Source organism: Neolamprologus multifasciatus, chromosome 11 (genome assembly GCF_963576455.1).
Source record: "Neolamprologus multifasciatus chromosome 11, fNeoMul1.2, whole genome shotgun sequence".
In the NCBI taxonomy this organism is placed as follows: domain Eukaryota; kingdom Metazoa; phylum Chordata; class Actinopteri; order Cichliformes; family Cichlidae; genus Neolamprologus; species Neolamprologus multifasciatus.
Window position 1 is genome coordinate 9,912,522 of NC_140449.1, and position 22,343 is coordinate 9,934,864.

The 22,343-nt window shown below is 38.1% G+C and overlaps 1 protein-coding gene across 1 annotated transcript; it reads right to left on the reverse strand.

Moving 5' to 3' along the window:
* Nucleotides 1-1,897: 1,897 nt before the first annotated feature.
* LOC146507829 (lysophosphatidylcholine acyltransferase 1) lies at nt 1,898-21,558 on the reverse strand. Its single transcript, XM_085177096.1, has 14 exons — nt 21,087-21,558; nt 16,763-16,902; nt 15,468-15,682; nt 10,253-10,365; nt 10,065-10,125; nt 9,848-9,906; nt 8,447-8,481; nt 7,990-8,044; nt 7,793-7,875; nt 7,109-7,234; nt 6,586-6,739; nt 6,076-6,174; nt 5,574-5,715; nt 1,898-5,369 (listed from the first exon to the last, which is right to left on the reverse strand). The coding sequence occupies exons 1-14, from the start codon at nt 21,207-21,209 to the stop codon at nt 5,146-5,148; spliced, it is 1,629 nt and encodes a 542-aa protein (XP_085033222.1). The 5' UTR covers nt 21,210-21,558; the 3' UTR covers nt 1,898-5,145.
* Nucleotides 21,559-22,343: the final 785 nt, after the last annotated feature.

Genomic DNA, 22,343 nt, shown 5'->3' on the forward strand with positions numbered 1-22,343 from the left:
AATAACCCAATCAGCCTGCTCCCCTTGGACGGACGTATAACTCATGTTTAGAATGGCAACTTGTTGTTTGCAAGCCAATCGTGGTGATCAATTGTCCACCAACCCCAGCTCAACTGACACAATACACAACGCACACACCTTTAAAGTGCAATCATCCTTCAAGCCTCGTATCAGAAGTTGTTGGGTCGATGTAAGCCGTGCTGGAATTATGAGGTTTCCGACAGAGCTTGGACAACGATGAGTGGAACATAATCGAGTGTCTTGTTTTCATAAATGCAACAGCTGAGACCCAGAGAAGGGTCACGAGGAGGAGGAGGGGAGCAAGCAGGAGCAGAAGATAGGCGAGGGTGAGGACAGAATGGCAGAGGAGGAAGTGAAAGGCAATGCAAAAGGAAAGAAAATGAGAAAAATGTTAAAATGAGAAGACTATACAGTATTACCGGCTGGTAACTACTACAACCTGAAACTTTCCTTTTTGTTCTAATGAGTTTTCTCCTTTGAATAAGCAGTTACATCTAGATGATGATTTGAGAGGGTTAGTAGACGCACAAGCCCGTTTTCTCCTTGTGAGCGCCGTCTGCTTGATCATGAAAGGAGGGAAAAAAGAAACACAGGAGAAGGAATGAGGACAAATTCTTAACCCATTGAGTCATGAGCATAAGCACTCATTTCAGACAATAAGAACATTCCTCCCATCCACAGACTAACCTATTTAACCTCCTGAGCATCACAGTGGGGACTCCTGAAAGTCTAATTCAATAATAAATTACTTTGGAAACAGTTTTTTTTTTTTTACTTACTTGTGTTCTCTAATTGGGAAAATGCCATTAGCACTTTTCAGTTACATACAAAGCCTCTGGTAACTACAAAGTAACAATAATAAGTCTTACATACAGTTATTGAGCAAATGGTTTCAACTGACTGAAGAGTCTTCAGCCATGGTAATTGCTCAGGGAGTACATACACACTGAGGTTTTGTACTAAATGTTTATGCAAGCATGGTAGCATATTGTTGCTGGATGTTTTACAGAATGGCAGAGAGAATTGCTTAGTTTTGCTACACACTAGAGGTCACACTATAGAGGCCTCTAAGTAACAACAGTGCATGGAAAATAAATTCATTGAATTACACACTCCTGGAACTAAAGGAAAAGTCAAGGGACAACCAGTATTGTTAGCATCCATCCCCTGTGAACTCTGAATGTCTGTATGTAACCCATTAGGTACATGGATAGTGTGTCACATGCACATAATTTATGACAAAACATTTCACTGTGGCTCAAAGTGGTGGAACTGGGTGAACAGAACAGAGATTAACGTCTATAGAGAGGTGACCAAAGTATGTCTGACAAAAAACAGAGCTGGAAGGAAATTAAATGGCTGAATATACTTGTGCAAATCATTTCATAAACATGACCTCAACTTATTGTGAGTCACATAATTTCCTAGATATTTAACTTAAATTGTACCATTATGGATTTCTCCTACCCCAGTCTCCGTCATGCAGCCTACTGCAGCTCAACATACTGGACTTCACTTAAAAAAAACACTGCATTTTCTCTGTGTTTCCTCAAGAGGGAGGCATTTATGCAATAACAGGTCAAGAATAGATGACTGTATAAACATGTGGCCTAACTACTTTTCTATCAACCTTATAATTCATGGTTATAGATGTAAGGCATACATGGAAGAAACAATCAAAGAATTGATGCTGCAATTACACTTTTCTCAATATCTTTAACATGCATTATACAGTAAAGCTAAATTCATAATTACAAATAGAAGTTTTTCACTGCAAAGGCTTTCTTCTACTGATGTAGAAGTCACTGCACCCCAACCTCACATAATAAAACCTATGTTACAGAATGACCCAATAACACTGTGACAGAGACAGGAGGAGTGTTGATGCTTCTTTAATTCCATCGGCGAGTCACATTAACAAGTTATATCATAGCAGTCCTGAACAAATTCAAAACTCTCAATCATCAAAATGCATTAACAAAATAAAAACAAAAACTTATTCAGAAAAAAGTTTGAAGTAAAGCTACAGGAGAAAAGTAGTTCAGTTTCATGGTCCATATACAGTGAGCCATCAGAAAGATAATCGCTCTTTCAGAGTACACAAGTCTTTCGTCTTAGGCTCACTGTTGGATAAACTGTTTAAGCAGGCAGTAATAGCATACAAGTTCTCTCATAGGTTTACATTTTCTCAGACTGATACAAAGTCAGGAAAAACACTGCCTCTATCGAGGTACCTGAAATGAAAATATGTGAGTGGAGGGAGACAAAAAAGTCATGAAAGGAAATTGAAATAGTATTTTCATATAGCCCCAATGCAGAATTGTTCTGAATATAAATACTGACTATATAAAAAGCAGATCTTTGACTTGAATACATATCATAGTACATCATCATCATCCTCTGACCGTCCAGTGGAGCTTTCCATTTAAAATAAAACTGCAGGAGGGGTTACTGTGGCTCAATAAATCGCATTCTGTCAGGTGCTGAAATATTGACTTCCTGTTTCAGCCGTAATTCAAAATAAGATTCCCCATTTATATACAAAAACAGTATGGTTTCAAACATACAGAGTGACCTGTTAACTATGCATTAGAAAAATCACATCACTAAGAAGTACATTTAATACGTATCCATTTCACGGTGCAAACAGGTTTAAGTCATTCAAATCTTTACACTAATGCCAAGTCCTAGAAGTTCACAAATTCAATTTCAGGCTACAAAATTTCCACAATCCTGAGATGTTGCAGAAAAGTAGGGCTAAAAAGGGAAGGGGGGGGCAGCTTTCTTTGTGATCTATACTTTTCTCTGTGCTCCCTTTACTGTAACAAATACATGAGAAAAAAAGAATCACATTAAAATGACCTACAATACTGTTGTCTACAAATGCAACATGCTTTAGAGCAATGTGAAATATTTAAGAAGGAAAAGCTACTAAAGTGCAAGCACAAATCGATAAAACTTCAATGACAAAGTATGGAGACAATACCAAAAGATTGTCATGACATGTGTGCAGTCTGGAGTGTCTGTATGATGTGGCCCGTCATGTGGCGGTTCTTCACCTCAGGGCTCGACATATGTACACACTCACACTTTACTTAGTTCAACCTGCACACATCACACATTAGTAAAACAAGGAGGAAGGGGGGGGGGGGATGAAAAAGACAGAAAACAAAACTTTTGAAACCTTAATTCCTTAGGAAAATGTCCACTGGAGATCAGTGCCGAGTGGCTTCCAATTGTGACAAGATTGTCTATACATTCTTGATTTTCGCATAAAAAGTCTACAGATTCAAGGCTATCATCACGAATAGTAATAATATAGCAATAAACCTTTCATAGTGTAGGAGGAATACAGCACAAAAACAACTGCATTATTACACAAAGAAAAATAAAATGTGGCTCATTTATCAACAATAAAATCTGCAGAGAAGATCACAGATCTTTGTCATGGCAGTGAAAATAAAAATCAGTCATATACGTATATCAAAAATTCACAAAATGTCCTGCATTTGGAATATTCAAAATGCATATAAGAACTCTTCAAAAGCATACATCTTGAGAAGGCTTAAGAGATGTGAAATATTGCTTCACTGAAAGCCGTAATGGGATACATATACACTATGCATGATCACAGATGAGATGGGAATGTGATTTAAAATAATCTCCCAAAATCCCTCATTTTATTTGTTTCCAAAATAAAATAAATAAATAAAATAAAAATCTGACCAAAGAACTAAATGAGGAACTACTTAACCTCAAACTTAATTTGTATTAAATCCCTTCACTGTCATTACAATTGAAATCACAACCTCACCCCCTTACTGAGTGTCTAAATCAGATCCCCTGGAGGGAAGGGAAAGGGGGGGGGGGGGGGGGGTACCAAAAGTAAAATTACAGGCGGACATTTCAAACAACAGACTGGTCCCTCAAATGTCACTAAATGCAAAGGTGTTTGGATCTAAAACATGCCTTGGGGTGTATGAAGCACAATGTTACAGATGACTAAGGAGCAAACTCCATCCTGGAAGTTATTAGGGAAGATTAATTGACAATAATATGGTCCTACAAGGATAACAGTGTAATGCAGAAAATACACTTTTGCCTTTAAAATATCCAACTAAGCTACTTAACTCGATGTGCTTTCAGCGGTCACGTACAGTGATGTTTTTCCACTCTTTTCAACATTACACAACTAGCTCAAAAGAACAGTACAAACCTAGAAGGTGACGTGAAATCATCAAATGCATTTTTGGTCCAAGTGTAATTTCTTTTAAAACATAAAAAAAAAAAAAACTTATGCGGTGAGAAATGACCAACCTGTGGAATGTACATGCATATGATCCATTGAACGCCAAAAATTGTGACATCATACAAGTTTTTCAATTTTGTCTCTGAACCCTGAGCGAAATCAAATATTATATTTATGTACAAATACACCCACACACACACCAGGCTCATAGCAAGTACGACCACAAACCTGCAGAGACCCTAGTTAACCTCAAATGTGGCTATTGAAGCTAAATACTTCAAGTAGTCCAACAGTTGTCACTGGTACCCTCAGGCCTTCCCTTTTCAACACTTAATCCTCAATCCTGCTTAAATTAACTTGAGCCCATCCTTTCTGCACTTTCTACTCAAAAGGCAGCTATCATAAAGAGAGGAAATGGATAAAAGTTACAAATCAATGATAACCAAATACAGATGACTGGGGGCTCATTTTATTCAGTTTCCCCTCATTTATATATTTAAAAAATAATAATAATAAAAAAAGATCAAACAAAAGGACAGTCTGTTAGAGGGAAAAGAATTTGCCCTAGAAATTTTAATATGTGCCTGCGCTTCAAGTATTCAAGTATTGTAACCCTAACAGCCATTGTTTGGCATTCTGACAAATCTTACTATGGAAGAGGAAAGAAAAGTAACAAAATAAACTTTTTAGAGGCTGAAAATCTCATAAATTTCACGGATACAATGGTAATAAAAGGTTATGGTAAACTTGATTTGTGTATTTGTGATTAATGAAAGATAGTCCCTTCTTATTCAGCAATTTACAGCTCCCCTTACACAACACTCCTCTCACCAGGAGAGGGGTTTGCTTTCCCCATCCAATTTCTCTAAACTCTTTTAGTTGTGTTTCTTGAGTCCATCTATTGTGCCATCGTGGTCGCTGAATTCGGGACAGATACCATTAGCCGTTTTGCTGGTGGCGGCTCCTTTCACTTTCAGTGTCGACAGGCTGGGTTGGGTTTGGTGATCATTGTAGGGAGCACTGTGGAGGTCTGTGTTTTCTGTGTACAGGTAGTCGTCAGCAAAGTCTTGGTGGTGCTCCACAAAGTTTCTGAACTTGTCTGCAAAAAGACCACATGGGGGTGCCAGACACAAAGGCAGCATTAGGAAAAACTGCAAAGAGACTGAGGGCATCTTAAAATAAAGTGTCCTGGTTGTCAAATCTAATCCAATGCATGAGTGGAAAAAAACTCACTTTGATAACTAATTATAGCTCAAAAGGATACAGTGAAATATTTTTATGGCCGTTTTATTCGATCTCTTACCAAATGTGATCTTCCCTGTGTCGTCCACGTCGATGGCGGTAAACAGATGTGACACGCTGATGTGACTCACGCCTAAAGCTGTCTTAAGTATAACTGCTAACTCGCTTTCTGTGATGGCACCATCCTCCTCTGCCTCAAACATCTGGGGAAGAGGAAATATGATAAGATTAAAACATATTCTCCTCGGCTTTGCTTTAGGGCCACTTGAACAGCATATAAGGTGACAGTCCTTGCTCAACTCAAATATCAAGCAGGTAAGAAGAGAAGATTATTATGCTCTTCTCACCTTACTTCATCAAGCTGATTTATAGATACCCAGAGTAACTGATCGGCTTCAGTGAAACCCTAAATGCACACTTCATCAAGCATTTTGAAAGGCTTTGAAATATGGGACAAATATAAATGTACTACCCAGAAGATGCGTTAATGGAGCAAATGTTATGCTGGTGCTTATGAAGCACAAAACTATTCTGCCAGTTGGTCAGAAAAGCATAAATCTTACCTTAAAGGCCAATTTCATTGTTTCCAGAGTTTTGGCAGGCCTGCATACAACAGATAAGGCTATCACATATTCTCTAATATCCATTCTGTTATCTTCATGCTGAAAAGACAAGAGACCACAATAAAAATGAAATCAGACTGTGAGCAAGACTGCTATGTTTCACAGAAGCATCTGGCCGATAGCCATTTAGGTCAAAAACACATTGTAGCAACAAATCTTTTCTAGTTTAGGTTCCATTATGCAAATATGCACACTGGGTTTAGTTTAAAGAAAGCGCATACAATCCAGTTTTCTAGAAGCACTTTCTCATCAGACTACTTCAATCACGCCCCAAACTATAACAAATATTGCTTCAGTTGTGCATTTTTCTAAAACTGCTGTTCTGTATTTGCATAATAAAAACTAAACGTGGAAATAATAAAACAAAATGCACTCAAGTAGCAGCAGTAACCACTGTGAAAGACTGCAGAGCAATCATGGTTATCAGTAAAAGGTCACTGCAGTGTTTACCTCGTCAAAAAGACCAAACATGTCTCGCAGCATATCTGAAACTGGCACATCAAGGAAGTGTGCAAAGTCTTCCAGTCCCAGCTTCTGCCCCTCAAGCTTCCTGGCTCTGTTCCCATACTCCTGCAAAACCTTCTCGGAGTTCTGTGGTTTCAATCTGGGACAGCGAGAGGAAGAAACGGGTAACTTTTAATAATAACATAATTATAATAACAGTGTAAGCAAGGAGAGAGGGGGAAAAATGAGAAGACTTGTGCTCCTGAGAATGAGCAAGCTATGACAACTCTATAGACTTTACAGTTATACTGTATAATATTTATGTGCTCCGTTCTACTCATTTGCATTTTTCCTCCAACAAACTACATGTTTTTCATTGTTTCGACTCTTTCATTCTCTGCTAGCCAAAACGCTAAATCCCTGCAGAGTCCCTGCAGTGTTGGGAGAATATTTTGCCTTCCTCACCCTTGTGCCCCTTACTTAGTCATCTTTGATAGGTTTATTGCCTTGGAAAGTTTGAATGACTCACCCCAGTCTCCTGACAAGCTTGGCAAACTCCAGCAGACAGGTGTCGACTGGCAGCCTCAGCTGGCCTTCTGCCATGGCCAGCTGGCAGTCTTCAAATGAATAATCTGTGATGGGTACCCCCAGGGCTCTGTGCACCACACAGGAGAGATAATGATGGGACATCAGTTTGTGCAAATCAATATGAACCTTGCTTAAGGCCAATAACGCAGAGAAAGTATCTGATACATCTACTTTGAAGTTGAGAACAATGTTCCAAGTTTTCTCCATGAATCTGCAGAGCTGAAGTTTCCCCATTTGTAGCTCAAAGCAATAATGCACAAACTGTAGGAATCTAGTAGGCAAGTATAGCCCTTACACAGCATAAGACAATGATAACTAGGTGGTTCACATTAATTTAGGATTGTATTTTATATATAATTATTATACTTAAAGAAAAATGCAAAGTTTCTAAACAGTGTATACTTTATTTAATGATTAGATGACAATGGAAATCTAAAAGATGTGGATTAATACAACTTTACTTTACAGCTAGAGACAAACTATATACGTATGCGGCATTCACGTTTTTAAATGAAGAGGCAAAATTGGAATTGGAATAATAACCCCAGTCAACTTTGTGTTGTGTACATAATTGTGTACATAAATTGTTGAAATGTATATAATATGATCAATTATTTCAACATACTTAGCCATGATACGTCTCACATTGATGGCGAAGAGTGCAGGATTCTTCTTCTCCTCCTCTGAGGGTGTATAGATGGGAAGAAACTGTAGAAAGCCCACGCAAAAATGTATTTTTTAAAATCATTAGCATCTCTCTCTGTCATATTTTTTATACGGGTAGATATGCAATTATCTGTATTGACAGTAATGCACACTTACCTCTATCACAAACTCATTGTGTAACTGGCAGAGTGTCAGCCATAAAATTTGGAATCTGGATAATAACAGGACATCAACAACAACAAAAAAATTACAAACAAACAAACAAACAAAAAAAAGGAGAGCCCTGCACAGACAACACGTCAACTGAAAACCTCTTACTTTTTTCTTGTTGTTTATTTAATTTTCTTAATGCACAAATTTTCAAACTCTTTAATATTTAAGTTCCAGCTGGGAAAGCTTAAGGTAACGTGCGAGAATAAATAAATTAAAACACTGTCAAATTATTAAGTCAGGTGAGATTGTGTGTAAATATTATGCAATTTCCATATTTGTCATTTTGAGTTTAGTTCTTGGTTTATTTATGTCTGATTTTGACTTAAAACAATGTTAGTTACAGTATGTAAAGAATGGACAAAGTGTTAAATTAAGAAACTGTGTGAAATTCTGTACTTACGCTCCTGGGCCTTGCCATGTCCATGTGATTGAGTCCTGTTCAAAATAAATAAATAAATAAACCACATGAAGAAGAGACTAATTATTAATCTCTCAAACACACTTTTATTTTTTATTTCTTGGTTCAAGTGATAACTTTGCTCCAGCTTTCTTTCTCACAGGCAGCTTATTTTCAATCAGTTTAAAAATGATTACAGTTACACACAAGTTAAGTGTGCAATAAAATACTCAACTCTAGCACATTAAAATTCAGTTTGGACAAACATTTTTCAGACACCCCCAACAAGCATTTCATACAGGTTTCAATATGTTACAGTTTTGATGCGTGTACTCAGAGCGAAAACATGTATTAGCTTTAGACTTCAACCGGATACGTGCTTAGGTTTCCAAAGCTAAGAGATTCATTGTGCTAATGATTCTTTAGCCTTTTAAATTTTGAAAGGATTCTATCCTTTTATGGACATTTCCAAAATAAGGTTGCTCCAAAAAAATGGAAATGCTATGTTTAACCCCTTAAATGTAAACATTGTAAGATAACGTGTGTCAATAAAATTCAAAATCCATCATGCTTCATGGCAGACTGAATTTTTTTTTTTTTTTTTTATTACCATTATATTAAAAAGTCTACTGTTCTCACACAATGACACCTATCAAATCCAAATGAGGCAGCCCAGGAATTAATATTCACACAGACTAGCTAGAAGTTATTAAAAATTGGTTTCTGTACTTCGTTCTAATGCTTTGCGGTTGAATACAGGTGGGCAAAATGGGCATCACTAGAGTTTTTTCTCAGTTAGAGTGATTTCATATGGCTGAAAAACTAAGTTCTTCTGGAATCGCTTTTAACTCTTTAAAGCTGTGGAACCCACCCCCCTTTCTTTCCTCTAGCTGTGGACACGACTTCATTTTCATCAGACGTAATTTTCATATGTAAAATTATGTCTCAGAAAGCTGTTATGCCTTTGAATGACTAAATTCTGCAGTCATAGTAAGATAATTTTCTGCGATATCAGCAGAACTCTAAGAAAATGGTGCTGTGTAGCCTTGCTGTGCATCATTGCACTACTGCACAGTTATTATCATTGTGCATGAATTTCAGCATCATAAAAGTAAAGCCAATAGTGCCATCATGAGGAAAAAAATGGCAAAACAAATTGGCATCAATCAACAAAACATTTTAGGTATTTGAAAATTCCATAACAAAAGCATCATGGTTAACCAGTCAATTGGTTTGAGGAACAAAAAGGGGGATGAGTGCTTTTCCGAATATAATGAATTAAGGCCACAGGACACGATTCTAGATTTGTTTTTTTCTACATTTCACAGCTCCTATTTCTAATCTATCACCTAATGACAAAAAGGCTAAGAGGGGAAAAAAACAACTTTTTGCCAATTTACTTACCAGTTTATTAGGGTAACGAATGACCACAGGCTGCACTGGTACAGCTGGGATGAAGGCCCCTACAAGGATTTAAAAACAACAACAACAAGAAGACCGGACACTAGTTTTCATTTGTTATATTTGTAAAGGAAACATGCTGGTCTAAGAAAAAATTAGAATAGCAATTACACACTTAAAAAAAAGAAAGAAAACAAAACAAAAAAACATGGGTACTTACCTGGCTTAAAGGTGATTAGGCAGGATCTATTGGTGCACGTTCCCTCTGGGAAAATCATAATCTGTATTTATGAGAGGGAAACTAGTTAGTGGTTGATGTTTACTGCAATGTCTGGTAAAAACAGATCATGGCATTCATGCATTTAATTGGTGCAACATGATGACTCTTGCATAACTTCACCAACTTACCTGAGGCCATTCTCCTCCAGAGCGGGCTCTGCGTTTGATCTCCTCCACAGTCTTCTTCCTGGAGTCCTGGTCTGACCGGGAAACGAACACCGGCCTGATGTACTTAATCAAAGCTTGAAGCAGAAGGAAAACAGTGGAGAGAATTCAGATAGAAATTACTTGAGAAGCCATTGCTGCAAACAACAAATACTTCTATTTCCGCAATAAATATCACAATCGTAAATGTAGAACAGTCAAACATCAAAAGCACAAATCTTTCACTACACAGAATAATTTAATTGGGCAGAGATATAATCTTTTGCTAGCACAAAACTCAATCAAAAGTCTAAAGTTTTTAACACAACAAAGGAAAAACAGTATCCAATAATGACTTGGATTAGATACATTTCAAGCAAAAATGCATAATTTTATGAAAATCTGTAAGATCCACAAAAAGTTTGCAGGATTAAATCACTGTTAAATATATCTTACATTGTACTTGGATTTCCTTTTGCTGTAAAAAAAAATAATGGTGTACTTTATAGAGATGGACCGATCCGATATTACGTATCGGTATCGGTCCGATACTGACCCAAATTACTGGATCGGATATCGGCGAGAAATAAAAAATGTAATCCGATCCATTAAATATCAAAAAAGCACCTCACAAAACTTGCTACACAACGTAGCACGTCGCAGCAGTGTGCATCACGTGATAGAGCGGCTGTGTGTATTTGTAGCCTGCTAGCAAACCAGCAAACATTTCATCTCCGAGGAAGTTTTCCCAGAGAGAAGTAAAGCAAGTGTGTAAGTTCATCTCTGAATGTTTGTAAAGCTTATGGAGCGACTGCATCTCTCTCTCTCTCTCTCTCTCTCTCTCTCTCTCTCTCTTGCTGCTACTTCAATCGTGAAACTGCTTAATGATCAGCTGATCGGCTTTTCTGTCGCGAGTCCGTCTCTCTTCTTAGTTTTTGGCCCACTTCTCACCAGAAAGAGGAAACCAGCGGCTGAACAACAGCAGCACGTTTAAGCTTGATAAGCTGTTGTTAGAATTTATTTATTAATACTTTCTACACCAGGATCTTTTTCTACGCAGCTGACGGCTGGTAACTGTGCAGGGGCGGATCTAGCAAAGTTTAGCCAGGAGGGCCGATAGGGCATGAACAGGGAAAAGGGGGCACAAAGACATACTTTTCTTTCTTATTCTCATTTAAAATGTCGAGCTTTTAATAAATAATTATCTGAATCTTACACCCAAAGTTTTAATCTGATGTAAAATATATAGAAGTCCATTACTGTATATAGTAACTGTTAAGTCTAATATACCCTAGTAAGCTATAGTACTTTTTCCTTTGGGAAGATACCATCTGTGCAGTCTGCAGTTCTGTTGAAGAAAGATGTTGAATCTATTTAATTATTCTTGAAAAATAATTTATTTTTGTGCATTTTCCCCCTGCATCAAATTAAATTTGATTACATCGATTAAGCATCATGAGGTGGAGGGTGGTTCCCTATTTTTTTTTTGCTGGGAGTTTGCAACCCTATTAGTTAGGTTGTTTAATATTTCTGCTAAGTACTCTTTAAAATACCAGAATAGGGAGGATGGAGCAGGTTTAAGGTTATTAGTTTGATCAGTATTGCTGAACTATGAAATATTTTGGGCGCAGTGTATTTTTTACATACAGGTATAACAGAATAGCTTTAGTGTTGTTATTTATTTAAACTTGAGTATGAACTTATACAAAATGCAGCAAGATATTAAAAAAAAACGTTTTATTGATTAAAAAACACTATATCGGATTCATATCGGTATCGGCAGATATCCAAATTTATGATATCGGTATCGGTATCGGACATAAAAAAGTGGTATCGTGCCATCTCTAGTACTTTATTCAGTGAGTATAACTCATAAACATACAGAAGGAGATAGACAATTACAAGGAACACAGCTATTAAGGAACAAAAACTGTCACACAGTCGTGTTCCATTTGATGTCAACTTCCCCTTTTGGTGACAGATTAGGAAGCCAATTCTGTACAATAACCCCCACCCACTCAGTGACATGCTGACCAGTCACGGGAGCACAGTCAGTGACAGACTGAGATTACCCAAATCCACCACTGAATGACAAGAAATCATTGCTGCCTGTGGTCATCTTTATGTACAGTTCCTCCATCTAAAGCACACATACACGCCTTTAAGATCTGCACATACTGTACAGAGACGATAACAAAATAAGTATGATAAGAGAGGGACCTCAATTAAAACTTTATCCATATTAAATTTTGTTTGATATATTAGGATATCTATATATTAGAGCTATTTGTATTTATAAGAACCATTTTGTAATATATTGTATTTTAACTAGTTAATTTTCCTACTGCCTTGAGCAACTGTTTCCCCTGGGATTAATAAAGTATTCTGATTCTGATTCATCTAATGTTTAAATATAAGCCACCTTTCCATTGTAGGAACTCTGAGCAGGCAGAAGGTGGCACTAAAACACACAGGACATAACTTACAGCCCTCTAATCAGCCCTTTCAGTTTGTTTTCATGACCATGAGACCATCTTTAGATGATGGGATAACTGATTTGAAACACCTCCAGCTGCAATGTCAATTCAGAGCACAACAAAACAACAGTAATGGTCAGTGCAACTATCAATCTGTGAAAAACAACCAGGGACAACAGGGGTAATGGTGACTGTATGACTATTTGTTATGTCCGTCTATATGATATGATTCTTTTTATTTTGTTGACAGTGATACAGTTTTTGTGCGGGCAGTAGTTACACGCTGGAGCTTTTGTCCACTGCTGCTGGCTTTGTTGATGATAATCACCTGCATTTGAAACTGAAACTTTAACCTTTACATACTGACACAATCTACAACAACAGTGCTGAACCAGTTAACTGTGTGCATATTATCAGCTACAGAGCAACTGTCCAATGTAATGCTAGACCATGTATTTATTTGTTTGTTTTTCTAAGCCCTATCACTAAAATGTAAGGTGTAATGAGAACATTAACACTTGTTGCCACCCACTCCACCTTGCCTGCACTCTCTTCTTCACATCTATAGAGCACTGTCTATTGCTTTGGCTGGTTAACCCCTGGAGTGTAAATTTATCTACCCCCATAGCTTCACTGTTACACCCATCTCCCTCTCATTCACTGAATTTCATTCCTCTTCTCTCCAGGCTCTTTACCACCTGCTCTCCTCAACTCACTATAGATCATAATGTCACCTGTGAACACCATAGTCCATGGAGACTCCTATCTGATGACATCTGTCAACCTGTCCATCATAACTGCAAACAAAAAGGGGTTCAGAGCCGATCCCCGATGTAATCCCACCCCCACTTTGAACCCGTCTGCCACATCTACTACACACCTCACCACTGTTTTGCTGGCCTCATACACTTTCTGCACCATCCTCATATACTACTACAGTTCCTCTCTTGGCACCTTATCATATGCTTTCTCCAGGTCCACAAAGACACAATGCAGCTCCTTCTGACCTTCTCTACTGCATCTACAGCGCTCTTTGTGCCGTAACAACAAAACTGCTCATTTCACAGCCAAAAAAGTACTCTTGCATAATGCAGTGAAATTATTGTTGGTGCATAATAACTGAAAGAACAAATTTAAATATTCGTCCAATATATGTGCAATCTGTGCACTAGTAGACGTGCAAAGGGACATGTGCAATGACAAACAGGAAACTGAGTAGACAGACTAGGGTTAAAGACTTTGTAGAGCAGAAGCATCTTTCGTTTTACAGAGACAAAAAAAAAAAAAAAAAAGCCTCTCTTTGCTCATACAGAAAGTCAAGAGAAAGAGAGAAGTTTGAGAGTAGTAAGGGAACAAAATGAAGAAAGAAGAAGGTGAGACCATGACAAGAAGAAGAAGAAGAAATGATTTCAACTGTGAGCTGTCTGCTGACAGGAAGGGATTAAATCTCTCGCAAGAACCCTACAAGTCGCTCTGCACACGTCATTCTGGCTGATCAGGTCTTAATGCTTATTCTGGATTCCACGTGGCCATGCCCTTGTGCTTGGTTCCTACTGCAAGTCCAAAAGGACTTGTCACCCTAAAGAACATTAGAGGCCCTTTAACATTTTAGGGAAAGCCAACACTGAGATAGTAGAAACAATAGAATAACAGCATAAAATTCAATATATTTTTACAATTTCAAATGCATTCATTTGCATTTTTTACTCTTTAGCCCAGCTAATCCAAATCATAATAGCTGACTGCATATTGTTTAAACAGACAATTTGCCAATAAACAAATATGCTGAAATATGGTTGTAATCCTGCAACACAAGTAAAGCTGCTTTAACTTGGCCGAGCTTCACTCAGCCTGGAGCTAACAATGTGGCTAATTACTGACTCAGCAGGCAGAGCAGGAGGAGAAAGGAAGGCAAAAATAACACATAAACACCTTCACAGCATGTTCTGCTTACGGGGACATAAGAACCGGTGACTGAAATGGCAATTGAGAAGACTGTTGAACTTGCAGCCTAGTTGATAGTACAATACTATAAGTCAGATCCTGAGTGTATCTAAGCAAGTCCTGCCTGGATGTTACTCTAGGTTGTGCAAAGACAAGGCCACACAGCTAGCTAAATAAGCATTTGGCTTTGTGGGATCTATGTCTGGCTATGAATAAAATTAAAAAAAAAAAAACATTAGTCTGAGTGTCTTTTATCCAGACACGTATATTTTGACTTGGCTCCTTTTGACATGTCTGTGGGTTAAAGAATGTTGTGAGTACAGTGTAACACTGAGCATTCAAGTTTGACTTTTTTTTCCTTTTTAACAAAATTACCTTGTTTAGTCACAGTTGAAAACTCATATTGTTCTGGAGTATAATATCTGCTTTCATTACAGCATAGCATCTGTATTTGCTTTGTCTTTTTTTGAGGTATAGCACTGCTATACCAAGCTACACTAGGCTGAACAAAAACCAAGCTACACTTGCTTTTAACTTATCAAAATTAAATGCAAATCAGAGTGGGCAATCCCCTGTTGACTGCAACGGCAGCAAAGTCATGGGAACTGTCTTACTGATGCTGTACTGATTATCTTCCCCTTTGTACAAGCCACATACCACAAATATCATCTTTCCCTCACGTGCTGCTGAAATGCATCTAGTAACTCACTGTCATGAGCAATGAGATTTTTTTTGGTGTGTGCCTGTGTGTTCGTGTGTGTGGTGGTGGGGTTACTTACTTCCCCAAAGAGGTATATCCTTGCTCTCAGCCTTCATGACAATTGAGGACATTGTCATGGTGACTGGGATGGCATCAAAGTAAGAAGAGTGGGGTGCCAGGGTAAGGATAGGTGCTTCTGTAGGCAATGCCCTTCGCCCTTTCACAGTCATCCAATGGAACCCTCCCGCAAACCACATGACTCGCATGATTATTCTCAGAATGATGTCCACCAGTCTGGAAACAAAATCATCCATGTGTGAGAAGCACTTTTCACTTCTTGCAAATAAAAGAAAACACTTTAAATGATATAGCATAGTTTATTAAAACAGCAGTACCAATCTTCACAGTAGAGTCATAAGGGACACAGGATTATGGACTCTTATAAGTTGCTATGGAAAATAAACACTGTCAATAAAGGGTGACCAGAAGGGAACTGACACCATAACCACCTGTAATGCACAGTGTGGGGTCTAGTTCTTCAAATGTATTACTTCTCACGCCGTTTCTTCACTAACATTACCGGTGAGATCTCACAACTTAAGACAGAATTATATCCGTCATCTTTCCAGTCAAGGCCAATCAAGAAACTAGCTATAAGTTTCGCTAAAAACACCTTTTACCAGAAGTATCACAAAATTTCTATTTGACACACAGCACTTTAAGTACATCAGAGCTTTAAATTCAACAAAAAGTGGTATCATCATAAAGTGAGTAAGACAGCAAAGACTAGCTGGAGAACTGTGTGCTTTAACCCTACAGGGCCTGCTGTCAGCAGCCAAACTAAACTTGATAATAACGATGCTCATGATTATGCAATTGTTTCTTGTCTTAAAAATCAATAAATTCCTCAATTTATACTGGCTACTGTCAGGAGGAAGTGGGCACCACCTCCACAACTAAATTATAGAAAGACGGTGCTGGATTGGCAAAAACATGTTTGAACATGGATGCTATCGTACAAACTCAGCAAACATAGGAAGTCACATACTTCGACAAATTTCATTGTGCAGTTCCTTCGAAAACATAAAATGAGTAATGCAAGGGAAGCACATCACAAATCTACCATAAAAATGCACATTAGTTTAACGGTACTAGACTCTGCACTCTAAACTCCCTCATTCAAGAGGGGTCGCCATAGCTCCATGATTGTATGCCCACAACTCCAAAGGGAAACCAGGGATCTTTTATTTCTTAGGCCAATGTGCAAATCATTACACTATGGAGCCACTCCAGCTTAATTACTGAACTTTGAGTCAGTTCTACCAGTTGTTTTTTTTTTTAATTATTGAAAGCTATACATTAAAAAACACCCACCTTCTCCAGAGGCACTGGGGTTCTACGGTGGTCTCGGAGCGCCCCACTGAGGCAATGAAGGCAAAAGGCCAGGCCAGCAACATCATGAATGCAGCTATGAGTAGACGGATGGGGAATAGCGTGACTGTCATTAACGCAATCTGTGAAATAGAGAAAAAGCAAAAAGTTCAGTTATCTTCTATACTGCTACAGTTCTTATTTGTAAAAGGACGACTTCAGCCTACAGAATAAATCCATGACTGAAGTGATCCCTTACAGGATGGGTATGTCAGCAACATCATAGCTGTTCAGGTTGCCAAACTGGAGCTGTAATGGTCGAACAACAATGGTCTCAGGCTGCAGTTCAAACAAGTAAAATGACTGTGTGTGTTTGTAAAATAAGCAACACACACAAACTGGTGCCTAATATGCGTGTCCTACACAGTATAAATGGCAGCGAGTTTGTAGCATGGCCTCTAAACATAGCTCCTATAATTTAAGACTATGCAATACAAATTTGTCTTATGGGTTTACTTCCTATACTCATATGCAATATCCTTTAAAGCTGACATGTTATATACCAAGTTGTGCATTCTTAGAGGCTCTGATAATCCTTGCACCTAACTCTAAAGATTCAGTTATGACTGTTTATTTAAAAGCTATTCATGACCCTGATAGCACACCTTATCTTTTGTCAATATTTGTCCTGATAGCAAGCACTGCTGTTAAACATCAAGTCTAAGTGGCCTACCTTATCAGGAGAGAGTTCTTATCTAACAGTAAATTCAGTTTAAACTGCATTTGAAAATGCTAAACACATTCTCAAAAAAAGGGACTGGGGGTTCCTGTTGTTAAGAATGTCTTAACCTGTGCACCGTTGAAAGATCAATTCAAAGCACAGTAGTAGTAGTAAACGGACTCTTTGGAATTTAAGAGGTGTAGCAATGTACTAAAAAACTTTATTTTAGGGCTTATAATGTCATCAAATATAAAAATGTTATCTAACAGACTGTATGAATCTTTTTTCTGTCCTAATTAAAGTCCCAAGAGGATGAAAACAATGTGCACTGTTAAACCACATAATCATACATATGTAACAGAAAGCTAAGTTAGAAAGTGAGCTCTGTGTTAAACATCAGCTATACACGCAGTTCCACACTAACCTCAAAGATGATCTTTTGTGCATTTGGGGGTTTTTTCTTCCATTTTTAAATATCAGCAAAAATACAAAAACAATAGAGTGATTTTAGCCTGTGTTTAAGGAGATGCCAACAAATTAATAGTAAAACACTTCTCTGAATTAGCAGCATTGACAAATAAAAATCCAAGCGAATTGTATATGCCCAGAGGGTTTAACCACTCCCTCTCGTTTTAGCACGGATGAGTTAGAAAAAAAAAAAAAAAGAAAAGAAAGAAAATCCTTCATGTTCACTTGATTTGGAAATATTAACGTGCAAAAGTATAAGAAAAAGACAGTGTTTCTGGGAGTGGACTTTCAAACAAAAAAAATGAAGCTGAGATTTAGTTTAGAGAAGAGTGATGGTTCCTCACAATGCTAATGCCAACACTACACTAATACAGTACGCAGTGCTCTGCCAATCAATCTATGCTCTATCAGACCTGCAGTCTGCAATCTTTTCTGTGTCATTTCATGTTCAACATTTATAAACTACAACTTTTACATGAGCAGGATCATACTCACACTATTATTCAGTGTGGATGTAGATGCTGGATACTATAGAGCAAATACTGAAGGCCATTTAGTTATGAAGGGGCAGGAAGTATTGTTTTCCAAAGCACTATACACAACTGATGTGCCCACTCTTGATGTCAGACCACATAAAACTTCTAATTATACTAAAAAGTTACCACAATATCATCGCTCATCGAGTAGTGAATCACAGCGATTATCATATACAGGACAGCATTTTGCTAGCGAACCCTGTGTTCTGGCATTCATGTAGGAAATATTATTTAATGGTGTGGTTTTGTGCAATTATGAGAAGTTGTAAATGTTTCCACTTTCACTACACAAAGACAGATTTGGGCCTTTAGGTTAGGCTTGTCAAAATCAGACTCCTAAGATTAGCAGAATGCATTGTGACACCTCACCAGCTTTTGAAGCTTCTCAGGAATAGTTCTTTGGAATAGAATATTGGCTGACCACAATCTAATCAAGAACATCACAAAATATTGCCATTAAGTCACCCTACTGATCAGCTCTCAGTCAATTAACTTGCATAGGAAAGTTTACAGACATTGCATGAGCAACTTTATGTGGATTGAATGGGTAAGTATTGAATTACAAAGCCTCTAAAGTTGATCCAAGATTTAGCCACATTAGTCATTTGCCCTATTGCCCCCATTAGTAAGAATTATCTACCTGCCTCTTTTTATAGAAATCCACTTCGAGCATCAGCAAAGCAGTGAAAAGAATTTATTCCTTTTAAAAATGTGCAAAAGCAGAATAATTCTCAATTCATTAACAGCCTATCAGTTCCCAAGCCGTTAGCCTGCAAAACTATATAAAGTTAAAGCTTTATGGTTTGACAGCAACTCCTCTGATCCTGCTATTATTGTCCATTACTTAATTAAATTATCACCATACAATTGAGGCAGTCTTTTGCATTTGTGAAACACCAATGCAACACAAAAACTTCTTCAGTTTGTGTGTTTCACTAGAAAGACTGTGACAATGTCCGGTTTTACAATAAACAGAACATACTGCAGTTCCCTTTCTCTCTGAAGTGAAAACAGACTCCGTGGGTTGATCATTTGGATGTGAAAGCAAGACCTGAGCACGATGCTCTCTGTAGCCTCTTTGAGTGTCACTTATCAGTTTTCATTTCTTCCCCTTTTGTTTATATATTAAACTTGCTGGAGAAACCACACTTTTGTTTTAGTCTTGAGGAACGGCTAAAAAATGTAAGCCTATTCTCTTGACTTTGATCCACCTATCTACCACACATTCTCAATTCTCCCTCCAGTCTCTATGGAGAAAAAAGCAACAAATAAAGAGATGTGCTTGACCTTCCCCTAGTCACTATGTGTATCTGTAACACCATACTCTATTACAGAATGGCAGAGCTGCCTCATTCATAAACTCTGGCCTTCCCATTCCACTGAGCTGTGTTACTGAAAATAACTAACACATAACTGTGCTGCAATTCCACATTGTTTACTAACACAGCACATATTACATTATCTATGCTAAGAATAAGCAGTCAATTGCAAGTAATTGTTTAGAATGCACACACATCTCTGTGTCAGCTATTTCGAGAGATCATATGAGGTTAACTACAAAGGACCCATGTGTGCCTTTAATTCGCAAGCAGTCCCAGTTTTCAAGAACATGACAGTCTAATACTCAAGCTTACAGATGATGACTGCAGGTTGTCATTATCTGTGCCTAATGCAACACGTCGCAAAAGTGGACAAGACAATACGGAAGGAGGTAAATCTGTGCAGGGTTTCAAATTTCCGCTGAATGATGTCTGTACTTCTCACTTAAACAGTTTCATGACTTTAAAGTGAAACTGATCAGTGTAAGCCTAGTGGCTGCAAAAGCTCTCCAATTAACTCCTTTTGCAGAGAAGCCCGAAAGCTCCAAAATCTGATTACGTGCAGCAGCAGTGACGAATAGCTGCTATAAAGTTTTGCTCCATCTTCAACGAGAAAGGCAAATTGTTTGAACATCAAGAGCTGTGGGGAAATCCATTTTATTTGTAGACAGGAGGGTTGGAAAAAACGTGTCTGCCGGTTTACAACCCCCCTTCTCCAAATCCTCACGTGTTAATTGAACCGCGATAACCAACGAAGCCAGAGCAAAAAAGAAGAGAAGCATGTTTAAATAAACGACGTACACAAATGTTGTCATCCAATATAGTGAAACCCACCAAAAAACCTTTCTAATAGCCGGAGTAACAATTAAACAGCAACAAGCTAGGCCCCTCTTGGACAGGCAGCCATGCTCAAATAACTGACTTTCGTTCTCCTATTAGAGAGACAGAGTGATTTACAAGCTTTACATCAGGTAGTCGTGTGTAAAATGGGACATTCTTTCTACAGTTAAGGCGATTTTTTAAAGACCCCCAGCGCTTTCAATGGGGACTCAAGTAAGGCAGTAGAACCGACAAGATAGTGGAGAAAAAGCAACATGTATGTAGCTAATGTTAGCAGACTAGCTAATACTAGCTCAACTGAATGCATGCAATCAAGGGAATCAGTTAAATAACTGCCAGTATGACTCTGTGTCGCACTAAAGTGATAGTGTTCCACGGGCAGCTAAAACTGCATGAAAGCAAGAATAGGTTAAAAATGCGTGCAAACACATGCACAAAATTACCTTTGCTTTTTCCAGTGGGGTGAATTTCAAGACGTGCACAAAAGGGTTTCTGACCGGTGGAGCTTGATCCATTTTCTTTCCATCTCCTTCCATCACACATTGTCTGTTACTCGGCAACCTCATTTTTTATAGAGGTAATATTAGTCGTGGCTGCAGCTGTATTTCTTAATACTTCAGTCAGAAAACTGATTCTGCTTGAAAGGAAGGCTCTTCACGCAAAACGTAGCGTCCCTTATCTGTCTTGGACAGTGGCTAATTGAGCTGGCAGTGCAGGGCTATTAACGCTATCTCCCTTTCTTGGACAGCATGGAGGGATGATGACTGGCTTGAGGATTAGCTGGGGATGTCTGAAGTCGCCGATATCGCAGGAGTCCTTCCTCCACACCGTGCTCCCCAATCAAACCAGTCCGCTAGCTTTGGATGCTAACGGAGCCGCTGTTCCACTCGTCTTGCATCACGCATGCGCAAGACAATCTTTCTTACCCATGTCGATCCCCTGTGCCCAGCATGGTGTGATGCTGCGTTCACATTTAACAAAAATGTCGTAATTTTAATAATTTGATTTTGTTTGTTTATTTGTATTTGGGAGGATATTTACTTATTTCGTTTTTTTAAAAAAATGAATATTTATAACACAAGCACACCTAAATACGGTGGGTTAAAATTTATATAATGACTAATGACGTGTATATATATATATATATATATATATATATATATATATATATATATATATATATATATATATATATATATATATATATATAGTTTCCCGTCACTGCAAAAGTACAGCAGAAGTGGAAAAGGAAACTACCGAGAAGGAATTCGATGTATCCTCTGGGCAGAGGAAAAGGGACACTTGGTGGCGGAACGAGGAAGTACAGGAAAGTATTCAAAGCAAGAGGTCAACAAAGAAAAAGTGGGATGGGCAGGGAGATGAAGGAAATAGACACGAATACTGGGAATGTAGGTGTACAGCAAAGAGGGATGTGGCAAGGGAAAAGGGCTTGACTCTAAGGAAGGATAAAGGGTCTTGTATCAATTGGCTAGGCAGAAAGATCGATCTGGAAAGGATGTGCAACAGGTCAGGGTGATTAAGGATAGAGTACTGAAGAGCGTGTTGAGAATTTGGAAGGAGTACTTTCAGGAGCTGATGAATAAAGAGGGAGGATGGATGAAGGACAGCTATTGAATCATTAAATGCAGAAGATTAGTAAGAGTGAGGGAGGCCAGCTATGAAGAAAATCAGAATCAGAA